The sequence below is a fragment of the Branchiostoma belcheri genome, unplaced genomic scaffold (genome assembly GCF_001625305.1).
Source record: "Branchiostoma belcheri isolate BF01 breed outbred unplaced genomic scaffold, Haploidv18h27 scaffold117, whole genome shotgun sequence".
In the NCBI taxonomy this organism is placed as follows: Eukaryota; Metazoa; Chordata; class Leptocardii; order Amphioxiformes; family Branchiostomatidae; genus Branchiostoma; species Branchiostoma belcheri.
The window spans coordinates 589,336-600,532 of record NW_017802569.1 but is presented as its reverse complement, the minus strand read 5'-3'; the positions used below and the strand labels follow the sequence as shown (position 1 = coordinate 600,532).

Below are 11,197 nucleotides of genomic sequence, written 5' to 3'. Positions count from 1 at the left end.
TGACGACGAAAAGATCACACCGCCCGCCATGTGTGTCTACCGCTCACTGCTCCCGCCGAAGTGCACCAAAGAACACCTCAGAGAGAACAGTGACGAACACAACATGACGACGAAAAGATCACACCGCCCGCCATGTGTGCTTACCGCTCACTGCTCCCACCGAAGTGTACCAAAGAACACCTCAGAGAGAACAGTGACGAACACAACATGACGACGAAAAGATCACACCGCCCTCCATACGTGTCTACCGCTCACTGCTCCCACCGAAGTGTACCAAAGAACACCTCAGTGAGAACAGTGACGAACACGACATGCACGACGTAAATGCTGAAGTTCTGGTTGTCCTGCCAAAGGTGTCCGCGAAGACGAAATGCTGGCACAGCGCTCTGTCGGAGATACTGAAAAATACGAAACAAACATAAAACTCCCGGCTGCCTTCCGCTCTGCCGATGTCGCGGAGTCGGTTGGCTGCTAGTGCTGTAGAGCCGGTTGCTGTGCGCTCTGCAGATGTTGTAGAGCTAGGTGCCGAATGTCTTGCTGATGTTGTTGCGGTAGAGGAGCTCGCTGTAGAGGCGGGAACTGCATCGTTGTTAGTTGCGGTCCATGTCGTCGTTGTCCACCTATCGTCTGGTGTCTACTTCTGCATGTCCTCGGTGGGTAGTTTTGTAGTCACTATCACTGAATAGGCACAGAACAAAACAAAACTTCAGACCTGAAGCGTACCGCAAATTACTTAAAATACCCTCCCGAGGGAGCTCACCAAAACAATCTAAACCACCCTACGAAAACAACAAAATTACACGGATTCCTCAGACCATTCAAATGCAAATGCCCACGTGTGAAACCCCACATGGAAAAAACCCACCAAGATCCTGCGGATACCACTTAAAACTGCTGCTGTGAATTTATCACTGGCGGCGGCGGAACCTGCTGCTGCGGTTGTCGCACACTGCTGAGTACGGGGCTGGAGGACGGATACCCTGCTGTTGAGGAGCCGCCGGTCTCACTCCCTGCTGCCCGGCATCCTGCACTGGCCCGCGGTAGGTAGTCTTGGTGCTCGTGGCGTCATATCTACATGTGCAAACAATGTCAATTCATAAAAGACGCCAATCCCACTGCAAAACTTACACTACCCACCCGAGGGAGTCCCCACCATAGCGGGAAGAGATGCCCCGTACAGCCAAAGGACCAAGCGGCGAACCAGCAAGGCCTGAGACCCCACTCAGGTATCCAATCCCTGCTAAAACAATCACCACCCCAAAACTAGCAGACAAAAGAAAAAATGCCTCCACCATTCAAATGCAAATGACCCAGGTGTGGAGGACCACGTGTACCGCCCGCTAACGGAAAATTCCAAAACGAAAACTCACGCGTCCAAAAAACCCGCAAAATTCTACACCCCAAAACCTCTATTAAGCTTGAAGTGCGAAAAAGAAAAACAAAAAACAACACACTGACAGCCAAAACCAAACTCTCCCTCTATGAAAACCGAACTCACTCTAGAAGGCGCGCCTGCCCTACCCGCTAACCGTGGCGCCACAAAAAACACGCCGAAAATTCTGGACTCTCACTACCGTCTACACTAGCCAAACCTTGACCAAACTGGTCAGCGAGAATCCTTGCAGTTCTCCCCCAGGCACTCCGGTCTCCGCTCCGTGCTTCCTTCCTTGTCGAAACGCTGTCGTGCTGGTCGGCCGGTAGACCTCCACGACGCTGCAACTCCAACCGGTCCGGAGGGATGTTTCCAGTAAATGCACAGAGTGAATGGGCTATCAGCCCCTTATATGGGGTGTGATGACGTCATTGGCGGATTGATCCAATAATTAAGCAGTGAGAAAAGGTTAGTTATAGGGGTTCGATCCCAGCAGCTGTTGTCGCTCACCCCAACATGCACACTACTGGAAAGGGTCGCAGTCTCTAGGACGGGACGTTAAGCCGTGGTCCACTGTTCTGCTCGTCGAAAAGCAACAGAAATTTCCCCGGTACAATGAACCTGTAAATACTGTACATAACGTACTGTACATAACGTAAATACTGTAACATACTGCAGCAGAACTTCCGGTTTTTGTATCTTTTGTCCTGAACATGCTATGGTCTTGATGTTTTGGTGACAGATTGCTTTTCCTGTCAGGAATAAGTGGTGTGAGTTAAGTCCCCCTAGCAGCTTGTTCTGGAACTGCAGGGCACTTTCTGGCGAAATCTTTAAAAGCCAATAAGTCCAAATAGGAACAATATATTATCATCATTTTTGGTGTGTAGGTAGCTGAGAGAGAGAGATGTACATAATTTAATGCAAGTTATTCAAATGAGGACTTTATTGGCATAATTAATAAGGAAATTCTATAATTACTGTGTTTTACATTATACTACTTTCATACATGTAATGTATGTAACCTATGGCAGGCAGAACATCAACAGATACTTATTATGCAAATGAGGACCTAATTTGCATAATTAATGCGAAAATTCTATGATTTCTTAATGATGAATGATAGGAATGTCATACTTGGGACATCTGTAAGTTATTTAAAAGTTAACAGCACGATGCATATATTATGGTAATGCAGAGGTCATTTGCATAATTAAAGAAGAAATTTACATTTACATATCAAGTCCAGATTTCATGCAGGTATGAAGTCTCGGAACCCTTGTTGAACTTGGTATTGTCTCTAAATCTCTGTCAACTGACCTGGAAGAAAGGACTATTTCCATATATGGTTGTGTTTACCTCAGGTAACCCAAGGTAGGCCTACGTGCAACTCTAGCATTCCTCCCTCATGTCCTGAATGTCCTTGAAGTTGAGGCAACCTTGTCCTCTAGATGAACTCATTATGTCCTCCTTAGTGTTAAAGACATTACGATTTAAATATTGGTATTAATTCTTAAATCAACTACATGTATATCTACTCCGTAGCATTGCGCATGTAGGAGTTGTGCAAAACGTCATTGATTAGCCCCACCAATTACGGATCCTGTTGTGCAAAACCCACCAGGCGGGGAACCTAGCCGAGTCGGGCGGGGAAGAGCTCCTGTAGCCCCGAAGAGAACCTGCCACAACCACGATAGACTTAGCCTGGATGCCAGACCGACAGCACCGTGACTGGACCCAAAGTACATGTATCCCTGCACACTAGATAACTTTGGGTCCAGGTAGTGTGCTATGGGCCTAGCAATCTGGCTACGACAGACTGGATATACCATGCTATTCCTCCTGTTGCCAAAGGTGAGTTCCTTCTACTTTCTGAGGTGACATGTACATCGGATCATATTTTGGCAGGAGCTGTGAGCCATGGAGGCCGTCTGTCTAATGTTATTCGGCGACACCAGAACGACATGTGGAGGGTGTGACATCTCTTACCCCTCCCAAGTGCATGACTCGAGATTATGAGACTGGGCACCATGCCACGGTTGTGCCATAAATCCCAGGCTGTTCTAGGCCGTCTGTCACAGTCAACCTGTCAGAAAATATTGTACCCTGTTGTAGTCCCCCGGGTGCGTACTTGGGAGACCAAGTAGTACATAGAACACGATTACAAAGGCTACTATGTGGACATATAATCACTAAAAATCCAGGCTCCCTATTGCCTGAGGGGACCAAGCAGTGCTCTAAGTGTATATAATCACAAGAAAAACAGGCTCCCTATTGGCTGAGGGGACCTAGCAGTGCTCTAAGTGGATATAATCACTAGAAATACAGGCTCCCTATTGGCTGAGGGGACCAGTAGCAATGCTCTAAGGATCAGTCGAGCACACCAGATAGATCTCGACTCTAACATTTGATTTCTAGCCCCTCACACGGTCCCACTTCTCAGAACCAAACTACCCAGGCCAAGGACAGTATAATGCCCTTGCCCGGGCAAACTGCCGAAGTGACAGGTTTAATACATACCGCTGCATCCGGCCCTCTTCTGATTCTTCCCTGGCCCTACCAACCTAACCTTAACTAACCAACGTAGCACACATCTACCAACATCTAACATATTCCTTTTTGTGGCATTCTTATAACTCACGTTGTGACCCTGAACATATGTTGGGAAAATGCTGAGAAGGAGACTTACAGATATGCATATGCAAACATTTTTTTTCATAATTTGTCAACAGCTGATTGTGGTAAGTTAAGATTTTACGCAAAATGTAAATTGAACCATGTACAATATAGAGGGATACTTCATATTGCAGATTTCGAGCTACGCTCATTGCCATTGTCAATAATGACAACACAAATGATATTTTCCTGTGTAACTAATGTAGGATCCCGTAGTTTACCTGACGACAATGTTGCTGATGACGCTGTAGTGGATCCATTGAAAGGCGTTGCTCAGCGAGTAGGAAGAAAATAGGAGCAGCATAAACCACCGACGCAAGTACAGCTTAGTCCTCGGGCTGCCTGGCGAGTCCTCCCCGGGTGTTGGCGGCGACGAGCCGGTCGGATCGGTCGGGGCCGACTCGGAGGTGATCCCGCCTGTTTTTTCTTCTCCTTGTGTCGAATCGGTCGACATGTTGTTTTGAGTAACCTTCGCACCTAGAGGTCTACGACTTTATTTACATATGGTTAATGTGTAACAGGCCTGTCAGTCTGTGATGTTTTGACCTATGACGTAGTGCTGACTAACCAGTTCAGATTCTTAGCTCATTTACATGCTAATTAACATTAGCCAATAGTAATAGCTGGTGACAGCAGCTAGCAGGAATAATTAGTTAGCCCGCTTGCTTCGAATTCAGCCGAGACCTGAGGACCCAGGTTAGTGAACACACACATTAGTTGGTTCCGCTATAGATTGTATGTAGTTCCTATCCGATATAAGACTCGTATCCATATCCGTAAAAGCTAAAGACTTGTACTAGTGTATATATCAGTTGTACCTAGACAATTTATATACGGTAGTAGTTTCTCTGTTGAACAGTCAATCATACAGTCGTAATAATCGACGGGCTTTGTGTCTTCTATCTCTCGAGTAGTAATAACTTAGCGGTTAGAGATCTTGATCTTGAAAAGTTACGGTGCAACACCCCTTTGTTGTAGCCTCCTTCGCAGTCTTGTTGGGGGTCGGCGTTGTTTTTTTTCTATGAGCGACGCGAGTAATATGCCGCCGCGAGGGACGATTTGCTGCCGAGGGAGTTTTTGCCGCGGAGAGAAGGATTCGCGCTCCAACATTGTTGCGTCGCTCATTGAAAAAAATAACGCCGACGCCCATCAAGACTGCGAAGGAGGCTACCTTTGTTGAGGCATGGAGTCTTTAAAGTCCATGGGGTAAAGACGTACAGGGGGAAGTGCGCTGCACGCTTATTGTTTCGTCAGGTGCAGTAGTACGGCTTCCTTGAAGTTGTCAGGCTCTGAGATTTCTGTTATGACCTGCTGGGAAGTGATTTCCAATCCCTGACAGTCTGAGGGAAATAGGAGTATCTGTAACAGTCTTTGTGAAACGGTAACTTGTAGGAATTTAGGTTGGAGTGTTGCGATAGACACGAACGTTTTAATTAGTAATAACCTTTATTGTACATTCATGCCCTATCGGGCTAAGTACAGGTGAACAGATGAAAAGGTAATATACATGTTTGTAGTACAAATAGCTCTAAAACTACACTAATACAAGGGCTCAGCTTCTTCTCGTTTCTTAGTGATGTCCAAAATATAATTTGAAATGGGTTTGTTTAATACAGGATGATCAAAGCGCATAAGAAAGATGAATTTTTCAATATTAGTCAAGTATTGGAACTGGAAGTAAGGGAACGTATTTGTTATATATCTAAAAAGATCATTTCTATCATTACTATATAAACTACAATCAACGACAAAGTGGACTTCATCTTCTACTTTGTTTGAGCTACAACATTGGCAGCTTTTTTAATAGATTGGCCGAAAGACAGAAACGTTACACTGCACTGGTTCCCACACCGCCCTGTGTGTGGTGGCGTGTGCCGCACAGGGATGTCGAACTCGGAGATTCCAGGACGAATGTTGAAAGAAAAGGGGGAGTATACATATAGTCTTGAACAGTGGGGTTCAAGCGCCACCGCTAACTTATCCATTCCAAAGGGTCGGGACCTTTTGGAGTAGTCGTTAGCGCGCTGGTGTCGTGAGCTGGCTGCCCGGGTTCGATCTCCGACGTCCTGCAGGGAGTCAGGGGTTTTCCTGTTTAATACTAATCTGGTGTGTTACGCCGAAGGCGGTCATACCGGTACAGATACAGAATCGCTCCTAGTTGTTTCAAATGGTTAATCACGACATGTACAAGGCGCACTCAGTACAAAACGTCACTGGAGGACGGATCCAAAACCTACCGGGGAACCTAGCTGAGTCGGGCGGGGAAGAGCTCCTGTGGCCCCGAAGACTGAACCCGCCACAACTTGGCGACGACAGACGTACTGGACACCATGTTATTCCTCCTATGGCCAAGGATGAGTTTCTTCGAATTCTTCTTTCTTGGTTGGCATCGGCGTATACTTTGGCAAGAGCAGCCATAGAGGCCGTCTGTCTGATTAACCTAGCCTCTACCAGGCTTCGGGAGGCGGTCGAAAAAAGAGTAGAAATCGGCCAAACAGAGAGATGGCATGCCAAGGGAGTTGGACTGCGGGAGCGGCAAACTGTTCTCTCCAGCAGACCAACTCCCCTGGCATGCTATCTCTCTATTTGGCCGATTTCTACTCTTTCCAGCCGCTCCTGAAGCCTGGTAGAGACTACTATTAACCGCCAACAACAGAACGACATGTGGAGGGTGTGACATCTCTTACCCCTCCCATAGTATACATAGTGACTCGGGATAGACGCCGGCCATGCCTCGGTTGTGCCATAAACCCCAGGCTGTTTCCAGGCATTCTGTCACAGTCAAAAGTTCTCAAAACTGTCAGAATATTGGCCTATCATCTACTTTGAGACCGCCTAACACAGATGGCATCAGTAATAGTGACAATACAAATAATATTTTGACTAAATGTAGGATAGGGTAGTTAACCTGGTGATAACGTTGTTGATGACACTGTATTGAATCCATTGAAAGGCGTTGCTCAGCGAATAGGACCAGCATAAACCACCGGCGCAAGTACAGCTTAGTCCTCGGGCTGCCTGGCGAGTCCTCCCCGGGTGTTGGCGGGGACAAGCCGGTCGGGACCGACTCGGAGGTGACCCCTTGTGTCCGATCGGTCGACATCTTTTTTTGAGTGACCTTCGCTCTTAGATGTCGGCGACTTCGTTTATATGGTTAATGGTTAATCACAAGTCAAGGTTGGGAAAGCTTAGTTAATCAACACCAGAGTTCAACTTCGAAATGCACTCCAACCTCAACACGCGCCATTTGCAAACCGCATTTAACGTAAACTATTGGCACGTTCCCGTTTAGACGAATCTATCGATAACCCGGCCCAAAATACAGTAATTGAACATGTATATACACATTAACATATGATATAGATGTGAATATGGATATAGTATATATTCTTCATGCATTTGGTGTATCTTTTTCATTTCCAATTGATATTTGCTTGATGATGTCATCGACAGGACGCGAGGTCATCTCGAGATGGTCTTAAAATGTCGAGATCGTTTGAAAAAAATTTCGACATGTTTTGAAAAATCAAATCTCATGATGTTTTAAAAAATGTTGAGATCTTTTGAAAAATATCGAGATATTGGTACCGATAGCGGCTGTGGGAGGTTGGTCTATTTTGCTTGTGATGCAAGCAAGCTGTGTTCCGCTAGGTGACGTTCTTGCAAGCACCATAATGCGTAATGCGAATCGGATCAGGAGAAATAAACGAATCAGCTACTAACTTTCTTTATCATTCGAAAGTGCTGCATTCGAAAGGGGGCGAATCGCGTGCTACTTTCTCTTCGGCTCTACACATAGAATATCTAAGATGGCGACGTCTGTCCGAGACACGGCACTTTGGCTGCACAACAAGCTGGGCGCCTCGGACGATCTGTGGGCTCCCACCTCCGTCACCAGCCTGCTGACGCCCGACACGCTGTACAACACCCGGCAGTGTTTCCTGGAGCTGCAGGTTCCCGTCAAACTCAAGCTGCTCCTGGCACTGGTACACCTGCCCAGACGACAACTGCAAGGTACATGTGTGTGTGTGTCGAGTCGCGGTCAAGATAGTTTCTTTGTATAGGCAATAATTTCATAGTTGATAGCGGAACACTGCAGCAGGACACCACGTTTAGCGTACCAATAGACGTAAAACAAGGACAACAAATGGCGAATATACAAAAGTAACGCCCTCCTTTCTCAGCATTGGATTCCCATTATATATTCCAGACATAAATATTATGTATACTTAGTGTGGCCAACACATCATTTTCCTTGTTATATTTTCGATTGCACAAGTTTTGTTAAGTTATTGAGCACGGTTGCACCACCACCACCGGCCACACTGAGGCGGGCACCTGGACGTGATGTCCCTTGCGGGATTTTGTCCAGTACTGTATAAGATAGGCCATGATTGTTGATATTTTGACTACATGGATGAGGGCCTGCAAGCCCTTTTTCGTAAGGCGTAATCTGACCGTTTTAGACTTCGTAATTCGTAGGCAGCCTCCGCAAAAATTAACGTAATTCGTAATAGTACATTAGCCGCAAATCGTAAAGTCGTAATCAGCTCTGAGACTTTAACGTAATTCGTAATAGGCGGCGAAAATTTTGCGTAATTCGTAATCACTACCCCCTCTTGCAGGCCCTCATGGATGACATCCTCTGGGAACCCCAAAACTGATGCGAGCGTGCGAATAAAAAACAAATTGCTTTCATTATGAAATCTACATGGTTGAACAAGGTTGAACAAATGACACAGAGTATGGTTTGGCGAATACTAGTAATCTCCTAATAATTTCTTTACATTTTCATGTTTTTCGTTTAATTAATTTTTGGCATTCTGCAACATTGGTATCGTTTTCCAGTGTTTTTTTTCCAACCTACAGTATATATTTGCTCATTTTGCAACTGTTTTGTACGATTTACAGTATGGTTGAGCCCTTTTTTTTTGGGGGGGGGGGCGGAGGGCGAAAATTCATGCACATGCGGATGGCATCCATATGATCAAATCAACATGGCTTTATGAGACTTTCTCCTTAAAGTTAGACCTCCTTAGAGTCAGACTAGCCGTTGTCAGCTAGTTTTGTCTTTTCAACACAACATAATATGAGGAAGACAAAGATCTAGAGTGAAGTGGAAGAACTAAAAGCAACACAGCCAAAGTATGTAACATATGTACATGTATATAATAAAGTAAGTAAGGATTTATCTGACAAGTGGAAACAAGTGTTGGTTTAAAACTTTCACTTGTCAAAATCAGTCTTTCATTCAGACCAAGACATTCATATTGCCTAATCAATAACTTGGGTTGTTCACTTTGTCACAATTTGTTATTAATAATTTCTCTTTATTTCAGAAGACAATTTCTGTTCAACTTTCTTTGCCTTCTATTCCCCCCCAGAATCCTCTGCTTCCGTGGAACACGTTATTTCGCAGGCCCTGCAGGATGACGATGCCTGGGTGCGGATGATCGCTGACGTCGTGCGGTCCTACCCCAAATCCGGCACCCTCAACACCCACCTGGAGGACAGCCAGTCCGTGTACGGAGACACGGTGGAGAACCTGCGCGGCCCCGTGTCCGAGGTGGACACCTCCTCCCTGCTGCCGCTCGAATGTAAGTACTTGAACAGAACGGCCCTGAACGCCATGCTCGGTCAGCAGCCTCCTCCCGTCAAACACTTCGCGTTGAAGAGGAAACCGAAGTCTGCGACGCTGCGCGCGGAACTCCTACAGAAATCCAGCGAGGCCGCCGCGCAGCAGAAGAAGGGGATCCCCAGCACCCCGATTCCGGGAAAGGCGCGTACGCTCTCCGTCGGACGGCGGATCGACACCACCACGCCACTGAGAGGGATCCCAAAGTCGTTCACGGCGAGCAGTCACAGCGGGTTTCACGGCAGCTCGGCTACGGGAGGGCGCAGTGTCGCTCGCCTGGCCGCCATGACGGCTTCCCGGAAGGGAGAGCGAGGGGCCAAGTTCCTGGAAATTGAGGAGCAGCCATTGGGAGGTTTGCTTGTTTTTTTTTTGTTTTTTTTTTGTTTGTTTGTTTGCTTGTAGCACTGCATTATAGGGCCCTGGAAAAGTACATTACAATTTGTAATTTACATGTAATATTTATGCACACATGATCATGTCATGACAACTATACTTATATCACTGTTGCCACATATAAGTGTAAGGGAAATAATGGCAGTGGATTCTGAACAGTTGTATGATCCATGCATGCTAATCTTAAGGTCTGAATGGTGCAGGTAATTTTCAATGTTACATGTACAGTGTTCTCACCAGGATTTTTTCACAGCATAGGGGTCAGGTACAGAAGGGCAACTTTTGTGGCGCAAGTCGCACATTGAGAAGAAAAAATTTAAAACTCATAACCCCCTGAGACACTATTTCTCACTTTTTGATTGACAAATTTTGTGAAGTTATGGTTTTCCTTTTGATATACAGTCAAACCTGCCTATAGTGGTCACTCAAGGGACTGGCCAAATTTGACCTCTATGGCCAGGTGACCACTATAGAGAAACAGCCGGTTAGTTGCCCCCCCCCCAAAAAAAAGGGACACATGCTTTGAGTACCAACAGTGATGTCTTTATTCTGAAACATATGAATACATACATTTGCAAAGATAAACCCCTTTTATATGTACATGTGTTAGTTCAATAATTTGTTGTTCTTTTGCTTTAGTTGTACTTTATTTTGTACTTGCTTGAAAAAAAAAGAAATACAGAAATATTGCATGGAAACATTAACTTGACATCAAAGATACATACACTCAACATATTCAGTTAATCTATTCTGGGACAATGAAACCATTCACATAATTTAAAACATACAAAATCACTGGTTGTCATTTACTCTCATGTCCCTAATAAACATACCCCCCGGAATAAACATACCCCCGGACAAATCGTCAAAGTCTAATAAACATACCCTCCGGAATAAACGTACCCCCCGGAAAATGACCAAATTGACAGGTGAACTGTGTGTCTTTGATACTAAAATGTGCTCTTTATTTCAATACCAATATATTGGCAAATCTTTCACTGTTACATTTAATTAGTGAGTATATATCACTTTAATTAATGAGTATATATATATTGTACTTGTTTTGGGGAAATACAAAATCCGTAGGAGAAGCTATTGCATTTTACACTTCTGAAATGCACTTT

At 45.3% G+C, this 11,197-nt stretch overlaps 2 protein-coding genes across 2 annotated transcripts in view; one reads left to right on the top strand and one right to left on the bottom strand.

Annotated features, from left to right (window-relative positions):
- Positions 1-4,585, bottom strand: part of LOC109462452 (feline leukemia virus subgroup C receptor-related protein 1-like) — a 20,695-nt gene extending 16,110 nt beyond the window's left edge. Inside the window, exon 1 of the mRNA XM_019759008.1 lies at positions 4,267-4,585. Within this exon, the coding sequence (XP_019614567.1) occupies positions 4,267-4,499 (233 nt within the window). The 5' untranslated portion in view covers positions 4,500-4,585. The remainder of the gene's footprint in view (positions 1-4,266) is intronic.
- Positions 4,586-7,841: 3,256 nt separating this feature from the next.
- Positions 7,842-11,197, top strand: part of LOC109462481 (negative elongation factor A-like) — an 11,356-nt gene continuing 8,000 nt past the window's right edge. The window contains exons 1-2 of the mRNA XM_019759040.1: positions 7,842-8,059; positions 9,430-10,032. Coding sequence (XP_019614599.1) covers positions 7,855-8,059; positions 9,430-10,032 — 808 coding nt within the window. The 5' untranslated portion in view covers positions 7,842-7,854. The remainder of the gene's footprint in view (positions 8,060-9,429; positions 10,033-11,197) is intronic.